This window comes from Schistocerca gregaria, chromosome 2 (assembly GCF_023897955.1).
Source record: "Schistocerca gregaria isolate iqSchGreg1 chromosome 2, iqSchGreg1.2, whole genome shotgun sequence".
Taxonomy (NCBI): domain Eukaryota; kingdom Metazoa; phylum Arthropoda; class Insecta; order Orthoptera; family Acrididae; genus Schistocerca; species Schistocerca gregaria.
Genome location: NC_064921.1, coordinates 1021566120 through 1021579346, shown reverse-complemented (window position 1 = coordinate 1021579346; position 13227 = coordinate 1021566120). Strand labels below are relative to the sequence as shown.

At 38.2% G+C, this 13227-nt stretch overlaps 1 protein-coding gene across 1 annotated transcript in view; it reads right to left on the bottom strand.

The window, feature by feature from the left end:
- Positions 1 to 11022: 11022 nt before the first annotated feature.
- Positions 11023 to 13227, bottom strand: part of LOC126335523 (L-xylulose reductase-like) — a 60665-nt gene continuing 58460 nt past the window's right edge. The window contains exons 3-5 of the mRNA XM_049998881.1: positions 11850 to 11964; positions 11536 to 11746; positions 11023 to 11357 (exon numbers count right to left, since the gene is read on the bottom strand). Of these exons, the coding sequence (XP_049854838.1) occupies positions 11254 to 11357; positions 11536 to 11746; positions 11850 to 11964 (430 nt within the window). The 3' untranslated portion in view covers positions 11023 to 11253. The remainder of the gene's footprint in view (positions 11358 to 11535; positions 11747 to 11849; positions 11965 to 13227) is intronic.

Below are 13227 nucleotides of genomic sequence, written 5' to 3'. Positions count from 1 at the left end.
CACACTTAACATTTCTGTAAGTAATTATGCAGTCTAGAACTGTTTAATATGTTTATTTCTGGATTAATTTATGAAATAATAATTGAAATTAATAGACATTCATTTCTCAAGAAAAATTGTGAACCCTTTGGAATATTGCAGAATGAAAGAGTAGTAAGCATGCCTCGGATGCGATTGGACATATTTTTATATTTTGGGTGAACAACGTAATTTCAGCTTTAGTAATATGAAAATTCAAAAGGCTGTTTGATATACTAAAATGTGACAAAATATATTAACATAACAACAAACATTCTGCAACAACAATCTTCAAATTTATTTAGATCAATTCAACAATGAGGTCCTAAAATGTGAGAATTCCAGCTTCAAGAATCAGACCCCTAGACAAGAAGAACTGGAGCCAACTCTTCACGAAAAGCTAATTAAACTAGAAAGTTTATTGTAATCTTTGCTCCTCTCAAATTTTTCATAAAAGGCTTTGCTTACTGTGGACAATAATTACAATTAGGAATGAGGGGGAGATTACAAGGGTAATATGAGCTCAGGCAAAAAAAAAGTACCAAAAACACTTGCAAAGTTCATCAAGTTCCTGGTAAGGCAATTAGTCAGAAAAGAGATCAATCGAATTGGTCACTGTGAAACCAAATGCCACGAAAGCATGCAAGCGAAACACGTTATCCATGAAGGACCTATCCATCACAAGAAAAGATAATGGGCTGATCACTGCCTTATACCCCCATCCACTGTAAATCGTGTAAGAATGGGGATATGTTATCTGTTGAAGCTTTCAAAGTGATGTGTTGCTGGAGACAACATTGGTGCACTGAGGAGCATATATGTTTGATAATTAATAAGAGGTGCCTGTATCTATTTGCAGCTGAAGCAGCTTCCCATTGTTACCCACATTAATAAACAACTTATTAGAGGCTATTGCAAAGTTGTCACCTACAGGGCTGACAACACTTATGTCCTTCAGTTAGGGGCCGAGGGGCTGGCCTGACCAGACAGTGGTTGACATACTGCCACAATGTGTCCTTTCTTCTGACAGCGATGGCAGGATAACCAATGCTTGGGACAGTCTGCCCAGTCATGTTAAGAAAAACAAGCCTCCAATGGGAGTATTTGTGCAGCACATTTTTTAAGGGTGTTTGAGGACATGTTTGTGCCTGCCATTGTCAAAATTGACAGTGGCCACATGTGCCCTGGAATCCAACTGGTGACCTGTTGCACGAGAAACCTGAAACAATTGACCAATAGGGAGAACTGCTTCCAGGGAGGGATCTTCAAACTGAAACACCCACTGGCAGACTTCATCAGGAGCCATCCTAATGATAGCATCCTGAATCACAGTATCAGCACAAGACCCCTTATGTTGAGAGGAAACGAAGCAGCACATCTGACAGAGACCCTACAAAACCACAGCTAAAGCACAATTCAATTGATGAGGTTATTCCCAGCACTGATAAAACTCCACCCTTGATGAAAGAAAATGAACATGCCAGTAATAATAAGATGACAGCAAGCAACACATCTTACCAAACGAGAGGGAAGGAAGCTCCTGAAGCAGGACAAACTTCCCTAATGGGTGATGCAAAGAGGGCAAAGTCCATGAGAGGAAAAGAATGTTAAAGGTATTGGTGCCCATTACCTTGAAGAGGGTGAAATGGTGCCTTAAGTGCTTCTCTTATGCCTCTCAGTCCTCTGCAGACTCATGAAAGGTGGGGAAGGGCAATGGATGGGTTGGCAACAGCTGTGGTTTTGCTACTCAGCACTCTGTCCGACATCACTGTGTGTTCCTCCTGTTGCAATTCCAAATGCTGTTGGCTTTCCACCTGCTGCTGCAGCAAGCTCTGAAGCACCAACTCTATGGATATGCTGGTTATCATTGACAAATTGGCAACAAACATACGTGAAATATGCAACTCTATCCTCATCACCACTGGTGTTGTAACTTTCCACACAAATATATTCCATAGAAGTTCACAGTACAAAGCCAGATTAAATCCATGATACAAAACATGATACATTGTATGAGCAAAGTCAAGTTACTACGACAAAATACAATAATGAAATGAGAGAGTGCTCCATTGTGAGGTTGTATGAAATTAGTTTGTTGATTGGTGTGTTGATGTGGCACTGACCAGCAGCTGCATGCAGTCGTCCCAAGGCCCTGCTATCTTCTGATGTTTGATCGTGCTGTGACATCGCAAGTTATTACTGGATAACATTTATTGCAGTGAGATACCTAGATGTGGAGCTCGGTGAACATACAAGAGTCTGCAAAACTTGTGTCTTAGCCATGACTCATAGCACAACTCTCATTACTAGCCAGTGTGAGAACAGGCTTCTGTGTCACTTAGAACTTCCGTATATTCACAGCCCCTACGAATCTAAATAAAACATACTAAACATTAACTGATTATGTTCAAACTTGGTATACTACTTTTTGTTATTCAGAAGAAGATCTCCTCCAAATTTCAAAGCTGTACATATAACAGTTTCAGAGATTCAGTAAATTACCTAAAACCCACTAAACTGCCACTCAGGGTGAAAAATTCAGTTAGGAATGATTACAGTTTGTCTTTTGTTACCATTTGAAATCATTCATAGAGTTCTCAATATATCAAATCAATTAGTTTGGATTTTTATTTTCAAAACTTTAATTATTCTTCAATTTCATAGTATAAAATTTCAGAAAAAAATTGTATCGGTTTATGATGTTGTTGTGTGAATAAATGAGAATGACTGATAGTGTGTATGTGGGACATACAAAAAAATTCAATATTATATTATGTACAACATTATGTAACTGGAACGTGAGAAAGATGTATTTTACCCACATTGCTGATGACATATGTCTATATGTGATTGCTTTTGTAAGAAGGCAGCCATAATATCAGTTAAAAGTGAAATCATTTTCTGAATTATTTCCAAGATTAATTTTATTTTTGTATTAAACATTGTGTTAGTATTTGCATTTTGGAAGATGCAAATGTGTTTCTGACTAGTGACTGGCTTAGGCGAGTTTTGCCACGAGAATGATCTTGAAGGATCATACTGATTTTTAGGTCAGACTGACCAGCCAATCAGAATTAAGTAGTTCCCATGCACAACTAGTTACATATGCTGTGAGTGACAGAGTTTTGAGAGAGTCACTTGCTAGATTTGGATGCACAAAGGTCATGTTACATGTCTCAGTGTTCATTATGTGTAAGGTGAAGAATTATTGAGTGCTGCACACTTCAAATGAGTCATAATGAAAGACTTGCAATTACAGACAGTCTGTTGAAATTTTGGAGTTTTTGGATTGTTTTGTTGGAACGTTATGAGCATGTGAACTTTCAGCCTTTGTGAACATTCTGCGTGGCATATTCTGTAATCATTTCTGGAGTATTTGGCAAGTAGTTTCTTTTGAAGAAACCCATTGAAAAGGACTGAATGTGAACCTCATTTATAGTAGCAGATATGTGAATGTGAGATCATATCTTCAATCGGGTTCGACTTGTGTAAAATTCTGGCTGCTTTGCGTGTGAAGTTTGTTGTTTGACTGAACATTAAGAATGACAGAACAGTTTTCCACTAAATGCAGACTTGGTAGAGCATATAACTCTTGTTATTCAGCAATAAATGCCACTAGTCTGAAAATTATAGGATGTTCATTTCAGTCAAATGCATCATATTACTGCATGAAATCCTGATAAATGAGAGATTGCAGGACCTGAAATACTGCTAGAGTTTACGCGGACTTTGCAGGATAGATATTAAGTGACTTCTTTTTTCAACACTGCTTTTTTGTCATCTAGTAAGTATCTACGCTTGCAGAGAAAAGGGACAGTGAGCGAACACCGTGCTGAGGTAGGTGGACATTCAATTGTGAGCAGTACGATGAATGAAAAGTAATCATAACCCATCCTGCCACAGTACCTCCACCTTATGGCTGGCTCTACACCCCATAATAACAACATGGACAAGTTGAACAGTGACAGCTTGTGAAATACTGATATAACCATGGTGGCAGCACCAGTACAAAATGACTCACAACACGGTGGGTTACCACAAGATTAGCAAAAGATATTGAACATATACCGTATACAAAGAAAGGCAGCATAAACTATCACAGGTTTGTTTGAGACATAACAGAGTATTCCAAAACCGCAGAAAAACTGTAATTGGTGGACTCTTGTTGAAGATAGAAACAAATTATCCTACAAAAGCCTACTTACAAAATTTCAAGAACATGTATTAAGTGAAAAATCTGGAGCTATTCCTCAGTCCCCAAACTCTGACTAATTACAGTATGCACTGAGGCATTTAAGGAGTCATTCTTCCTGCCCTCCATTTGGAATGGGTAGAAATCCTAGCATGTGGTACCATGCTAAGTACCCTCTACCTGATAGTTCACAGAGGCCTGCAGAGTATCTGATGGATATGGTAAGAAATTCTTCCTTGGAGATGATGTCACTAAAGCTTTCCCTGAGACACATGGGATATTTAGAAAGATGATGTACCTTATCACATGGCTGGAATAGCACAATAAAGGCTTCAAAGTATTTTCCTTGCCTCTAAATGTCCTTTATGCTAACTTAATTGAACATGTATGGAACAGTGTTGACTTTAATGTTTGCTATCTGAATACTCCACTGTGTGAGTGCAACAGTAGCTGTGGGAAGTACTGTAGACAGCATGGCTACTATTCCCTGGGCTGATCTATTAAGTGCCTGAATGAGTAACTACCTGCACACTTTAATGCTGCAGGCCTATGCTATATACCCAGGAGGTAGCCATAATAAAATGACTCAATGAAATATATAAAATTAGACAGCATGGGCAACTCTGTAGGGTTTCGAGTTTAATAACAATTACAGTTAACCTCAAAATGTTTTTTGAAACTCGTAATTTTTACTACAGATTTTTGTCTTACATTAATAGAAATCTCATTTTGTATATTTGCTTCAGTTCTTATTGCGAATTAGCAACTTTTTAGCTCAACAGATTAAAATATAATCAGTGAGCTTAATTTAAAGTTACTTGTTACTGCCCTATAATATGTCACACCTGCCAAAATGCAGCCTCACAATGAATGCTGTTCTTGAACACAGGATGAACAGGTTGATGTTCGTAAGCAGATGATTGGCAGCTGCTGTGGATTGTTGTGCTGGAGGAGCTTCCACTAGTCTTTTATCTGTGATACTGGTACCAGTGATACCCTCACGTATTATTCTCTCCTGTGAATCCTCTCTCCTATGCAGAAAGTACAGTATATCTCATTACTCATTCATTTGACTGTGAGAGTATCTGTGATACTGGTACCAGTGATACCCTCACGTATTATTCTCTCCTGTGAATCCTCTCTCCTATGCAGAAAGTACAGTATATCTCATTACTCATTCATTTGACTGTGAGAGGCATGTCAACAGTAGACCTAGGTGTCCTGTACAGGGTGGATGGGACCAGGGAAGGCTTCAGGAGTTGTACTGATCCCCTAACCAATAAGTCTGAGCTGCTCCCTTTCACTGAATCTGAGCCAAAGGGACTTGCATCAGTGTTTTGAGGGAACCTGTCTTTCCAGTTCAAATATATGGCAAATAATTGTACCACTTAGGGAAATGGCAGCAAGGGACAGGAAGGACATCATGTGCACTGTGGGCCTCATTCAACATGTTTAGAATGCTATTGCAACAGCCACTGGTGGAACAGGATGCAACCAGCTGCAGCCTGGGACTGGGATGTGTGTTCTGTCAAATGATGCCTGTTGTTTGGGCTCTGAGACCACAGCAGTGACTGGTGCAGAGGATTGTGGGGACCAGCCTTGTGCGTGGAGTTTCAGCGAAGCTCACAGTTCGGAGCATTGTCCCCAGAACTGATCGTTGCTCTCTGGTTGTGGGTTAAGTGAAAGAAGTGAACCACAGACTTCTAAAGATCTGTGACAAGCTAGGCTATGACTTCCTGGACTTGTTTCATAGTGTTGAGAACTGTAGGGTCCCCCTAAACATATCAGGTGTGCACTATACATCAGAGGCTGCTACTCTGATAGGATAGGCAAATGGGAAATGGAGATGGTGTATTTTTCACAGCAGACAAGAAAGTCAACTCCACCAAGATAGAAATTGAACCTGTATGTGCGATTGTTTGGACAAGACGCAGTATTGAGGATGGGCATAATTGATAAGTGGATCCTTCTATCATCCACTGGACTCATCTCCTGATGTAACCAAAAACTTTAGAGAAATCTTCAGTTAATTTGTACGTAAGTTCCCCATCACTCTTTAATCAATAGTGGAGACCTTAACCATCCAACAATTAATTGGGAAAAATATGGTTTTGCTATTTGTCAGTGTGATAAGACATCCTGGGAAACATTACTAAAACCTTCTCTGAAAACTATTAGAACAGACAGTTAAGAACACCAATCATGATGAAAATGTATTGGACCTAATGGCAACAAATAGACATGACCTCTTTGAGGACGTCAACATTGAAACTGGTAACACTGACAATGATGCGGTTGTGGCAGCAGTGGTTACCAAAATCCAAAGGGCAATTAAAACAAACAGAAAGATACATATGTTCATTAAACTAGATAAAAAGTCAGTCAGGTTGTATGTCAATGAGGAACTTGAATCAGGGCAGGAGCATGTAGAGGAACTATGGCTCAAATTTGAAAGAATAGTTGTGCATGCATTGGATGGATATGAACACAGTTCATACTGGGAGGGAACTTCCACAGTATACAGTCACTGTAAAGAAACGGAGATTACTGCATACTGGGTGTAAAATAAAGTTTAGAGCTATAGATAGAGAGATGCTGACTGAAACATGCTTAGCTCTCAAGAGAGCAATGCCTGATGCCTTCAATGACTACTGCAGTATGATACTGTCAAATGATATTTTACAAAACCCACAGAAATTCTGGTCGTATGTAAAAGCTGTTAGCGGTGCCAAAGTTAGTGTCCAGTCCCTAGCAAATGAGACAGGAACTAAAGTTGAGGGTAGCAAAGGAAAAGTTGAAATGCTCAACTCCATTTCCAAATATTCCTCTACAAAGGAAAACCCAGGAGAATTGCCCCAATTTAATCCTCAAATCTCTGAACAGATGAATGAAATAAGCATTAGTCTCAGTGGTGTTGAGTAACAGCTGAAATTGTCCAAACTGAACAAAGCACCAATGGAATGCCTGTCAGATCCTATAATGAATTTACAGCTGAGTTATCCCCTCTTTTAACAACAATCTATCATAGATCCCCTGAACAGAAAACTGTGCTCAGGTCTTGGAGTTCTTGGAAAGAAGCACAGGTCATATCTTTCTACAAGAAGGATGGTAGAAATGATCCACAAAACTATTGTCGAATACCCTTGTCACTGATTTGTTGCAGAATCTTAGAACATATTCTGAGCTCAAACATAATGAGGTATCTTGAACAGAATTACTTCCTCAGTTTCAACCAGCATAGATTTCGAAAAGATTGATCATGTGAAACCCAAATCTTCCTTTTCTCACATGACATACTGAAAGCTTTGGATCAAGGCAGTCAGGCAGATACAGTATTTTTGATTTGCAAAAAGCATTTGACTCAATACCATGCCAAGCCTGTCTGGCTGGCCGCATGGTTTAACGCGCTGATTCCTGAGCGTGAAGGCATGCCGGTCCCTGGCACAAATCCGCCTGGCGGATAAGTGTCGAGGTCTGGTGTGCCAGCCAGCCTGGGGATGGTTTTTAGGGCATTTTTCATCCACCTCGGCGAATGCAGGCTGGTTCCCCATATTCCACCTCAGCTACACTGTGTCAGTGATTGCTGCACAAACACCGTTTACATGTACACATACAAAATAATTACTCTGCCATGCAAACATTTGGGGTTACACTCATCTGGTATAAGACGTTCCCAGGGGTGTCCACTGGTGGCCAAACCACACAATAACCCAGGTTTCGGTGTGGGGCAGTGGTGGGGTGGGTGGACTGCTGTGGCCTATTGTTGGGTTGTGAACCACTGAGTGCTAGGGCGGGAGAAATCCTCTCCATTGTTTCTAGGTCCGTCTAATACAATACAATACAATACAATACAATACCACGCCTACACTTATTGTCAAAAGTACCACCATTTGGGTTATGAAAAGAAATTTGTGACTGGATTGAGGATTTTTGGTAGTGAGGATGCAGCATCTCATCCTGGATAGAGTGTTATCATCAGATGTAGAAGTAACTTCAGGTGCATCCAAGGGAACTGCATTGGGACTCTTGCTGTTCATGTTGTATATTAATAACTTTGCAGACAATATTAATAGAAACCTCGGACTTCTTGTAGATGATGCAGTTATCTATAATGAAGCACTGTCTGAAAGAAGCTGCATAAATATTTAGTCAGATCTTGATAAGATTTCCCCAGAATATAATTCTGCACAGAAGGATGTTGAGGAATTGGGCAAAGTAGGCAGTTCAAGCAGTGTGAAAACTTGTTTTAACATAAGAGTAAATATAAAGTACAAAATATTGTATTGACTATCTGACACACAACTTTCTTTCCAATAAAGATGTAATTTTGTTGGAGTTTACTATTATACAAGTAATGCACACATCACCTTTTCAACAGAAATTTAGGCATGCTGTTTTTTGTGTTTGTCAGTAGCTTATTCCCTCAAACTATACATTTAGTTGTGCTTTAGTTTTATTTACAGATGCCTGTAATTGACTGTGTTTGTTTCCTCCAGAAATTTTTGTCTAATATTTCATTAATCTATTACACATTCCTTTTTCAAGCTTTTGCTAAAGACTGATAATAAGGCAATTGGCCTATAGTTTTCTATATTTGATTTGTCTCCTTTCTTATGAGCAGACCACTTTAGAAATTTTGAGATAGCCTGTGAATGTGCCTGGAAGAACAGATGAACTACAACAGGCAGTGAGACGTTTGTAATACCAGTACATTGATTTATACTGTAATCTGAATACCATCATTCCTGGTGACATTTTCTCAAAATTTGGTGCAAGACAGATGATTTCATCCAGAATTGTTTTGCAAATGTAGACTTAAGAGAACCAAGAGTGCATTTTGTTTTACCCTTTGCTTCTACTATCTCTTTTGTCAATGATTATTAAATTATTTTAACATCTACATAGTAACAACAGAAGGGATCTGCAGTATGTTGGGGATGAGTGGTGCTCTTGTTTTCATGGTTCAGAGTGATATTTTCCATTTTAGCAACATTTTATTTGCCTCCTTCTTCATTATTTTCCAAACTGATTGGCTTTTATTTGACAATTCTGTTATGAACTTATCAATGGCCTTTCTTTTTCTCCTGGCACATCACTCCTCTATAGAGTTGAATGTATTTCTGAATGTACCTGTTCAAAAAAGTGGCAATTTTTTTCTGTATTTGAGCAATTCTCTCTTCCTTGCACTTGAGATTCTGATACCTGTCACTATCCATATTTTTGCTCTTTTTTTTGGAACCTACTGAGAACTGAGGTTTTTTTTCTGAATTACATAGTTTACTAACATGAGTGTGACCACCTGTTAAAAGCCAGAATAACCACCTTTTGCAGCGTGGACATGCAGTAAGAGAATCAGTGAGGTTCTGGGAGGTATGGACAGGGATGTGGAAGCATGCAGACTCCAATGTTGTAGCCAGCTACACTAGGTTTGTTGGTTGGTGCAAACAGTCCAATCAAGGTGGTCCCACAGATTCTCAATTGGGTTTAAATCTGGGGAGTTTGGTGGCCAGGGGAGTGCAGTTAACTTATCCTGGTGCTCTTCAAGCAATACACGTACACTGCAACTGTATGACATGTTGCATTGTCCTGCTGTTAGAGGCCATCATGCCAACAAAAAAGAAATGTGTGCGCGGGTGGACATGGCCTCCAAGGATAAATGCATACTTGTGCTGATCCACTGTGCCTTTTAGAATGATGAGATCACCCAATGAATGCCACAAAAATATTTCCCAGACCATAGCAGTCCCTTCTTTGGCTTGGACATTTTCAACAATTGTTGCAGGGTCATACATGCCAATAGATATCTGTCTAATCGAGTTTAAAAGATGATTCATCTGCAAAGGCCACCTGTCACTACTCAGTGGGCATCCAGTTGTGGCATGGCATGCAAATTCAAGCATTTGTCAGTGGTGAACAGCAATCAGCATGAGTGTATGAACCAGGAGCCTGGTGTGGAGACCCATATGCAGCCATGTTCACTGAATGGTAGTTAAGGAGCCACTGTTGGTAGCCCCTCGATTCATCTGGGCGGTCAGTTGTTCAACAGGTGCACATCTATTCACCTCTACATATCTCCACAGCCGTCATTCACCCCTTTTATCTATTGCCTGGCACAGAATAGTTTAACCACTGCTGCAATTAAACAGTTTATGAATGAAGTCGTTTTGTAAATGCTTCCACCCTTGGCCCAAAAGCCAATGATCATGCTCTTTTGGACACCAAAAAAAGTGCTTTGTCTCTACATTATGACAACAACAGCACTGTTTTCCGTGTCCACTGCCATGATTTATATACTGTCCACTGCTAGTGATGTCACCTGCCATCTGTGAGTGGTTGTAGCATGTTGACATTGAACATAGATAATGGTCGTATTAATATAACTGGACCGTATATTTCCACTTTGTAATGATTCTTATTCTGATCCTTTATCATGTACCTATTTTGTTTCTCAAAAACTCTGTATTTAAACATAGAAAAATGACTTTGGTCATGAAGAAGGTGAGATAAAAAGCTAATGCATCATATGTCATTATTCCTGTAATTCCCTACTAAAATTTTATGATTTACACATTTAAAGACAGAGTAACAGGAATCCCATACAAATTAATTTCTAATTTTCTAAGTAAATATTTGATTCTGTGCTTTGCCTTTCACATTGTCTTAAATTATAATTTTACTCGTTCTAATCTGCCAATAATCAATAGTGTCTTAAAGAGTCAGTAACAGAACCACTTATAGTGATTTTCATGGTATTAAGTTAGACTCATAAGCTATAAGGTATAAAATTGTCATAAGAATTTGAGGCATTAACATTGTTTTGTTACAGGAGTGACTCCAAATTTTATTTGTCAGTACTGACAGCAACTGCAAAAACAAATATGTATCTGTTCCATGTATAACTGCAAATTTTCTCTTATATTTCTGATTTACAAGCTAAATTAATATTGTATATGAAATTCAAAATATCATTTTTCCTTTAGATAAAGTGTGAAGTTTTGGTTCTTCTGACACAGCTGTCATTTATAAGATACATATAAACAGTGTTAGCATGCAAGGAATCCTCCATCAATAGGTACACATATTCCATTTATCATATCAGATTTACTGCTGAGCAGGAAGATTACAGCATTAACTACATCTTCAGGTTCTGAAACAAAAACAACACCACTAAGCAGCACTGTATTTTTTAGAGTACATGAGTTGCAACATGTGCTGTAATTTATTATTACATTCTGGAAAACTGTGCATGTCTGTGGCTCTGCAAGTCATTTTAAAATTCTGTTTTTATATCATAGAATATGCTATTCAAGTACTACAAGTCTTACCAGCAAACCTTCCCATAGGAATTTTGGATAGCATTGTTGATGCCTTCTCGGGCTTTGACCAACCTATCTTCCCCATTTCAGTCATTACAACAGTTGGATTGACACAGTTGACTCTAATATTATGAGGTCCAAGCTCAAGAGCCATCACTTTAGAAAGCTGGTCTACAGCAGCCTTTGAAGCGCAATATATTGCATGATCTGCTAGTGCAGCCTAAAGTTAAAGATTCAGTAGTAAATTAAAAAGACAGTTATTTTTTTGTTTTAGTTCTTGATCTACATTAAAAGAAAGGTAAACAATGTAATAGATTCAGAACCTGTGAAGCTTGAGAGGATAAATTTACAATAGTTCCTCCTTTTCCTCTTTGAATCATACTTTCTGCAACAACCTGACTGACATTAAGCACTGCTTTAACATTAACAGCAAAGCTCCTGAAAATAAAATAAAAATTAAAAAAAAATGCAAGAAATTTTAATTAATATGTAGTTGGATACAACTATGTTCCAATGGAAATAAAGTAACAAACAAGACAGGTCAAACACCTGAGAATAAGCAGCCCACAATGGCCCATATCATATGTAAGGGCAGTAGGATTGAACAAAAGAAAAGAGAAAAAAAATCACTGATTTGTTTGTAGCTTAAGATGAAAAACAGAAAGTAACTTCAAGTAAAATAAAGAAAATTTCTAAATAACTAGTCAAAGCTGAAGCTGTAAATGAAAGTATAGACAATACATTCAAAACACTATGCAAAATACTCAGTTTTGTTAGTTTCCCACAAACAATTTTTTTTTGCAAGTTATGTTAATACATAAACTGTCATGGTTGCAGAAATTATCTTATTACTTAAGTTACTTAAAGAGCTTAAACACCCTGCTTTCAGCTGGAAAATGAGTAACACATCAGAAATAAAAAAAGAAATAAAGTCAGTCTAATAGAAGAGTGTATGTAATGGGGGAGCTGGAGAGAGAAAGAGAGAGAGCACATTACAAATTTCTACAGTCTGCTGTTTTCCTCACTTTTGCAACAAACGAATTTAATATGTATGTGCCAGAGCTAAGTGTTTCTGGATTATTTGTGTACTAAAATTGCTCACTAACTTAGTACAAATATCCTATTTGAAATGATGCAGCCTCACTTCACAGCCAATATTTTTGGTTTTTGCTCTTAACTATGACAGGGACACAGTTCGCATGTTAAACATTGACCAGCACTTCAACAGTTTGAATCCCCAGTTATGGCTGAAGATTATAGTGGAACACATTCTATGGTTATTCATCAAATAACAAATACTTTCCCATTTAATTTAACATGCAATTCTGAGTAACAGAGGCAGAGGTTACACAATTTTCAACCCCAGCATTATTATGGGCATAATTTTGGTAAAATTAAAGACATCATCACAAAAAACTTCCACTGAATGACAACAGAGTTATCTGGCTGGTGCAAGGTAGAGCGAAAATCCAAAATATCCCTACAAAATTCATCAGAATGACTACTTCCTTTAACGGTGTTACTTTAAAGAGAGGGGTAAAATAGCAATAGTTTTAAATAATTTCAAATGATGTTGCACAGAGTGTCATTTTTATATCACTGACAGATCAAACAACAACTTACATTGAACATGACACTTATGAAGCAGACGCACACCTGGTTAATGAACATTAGAGGTAGTTTCTTCCTTAAAATCAGCTC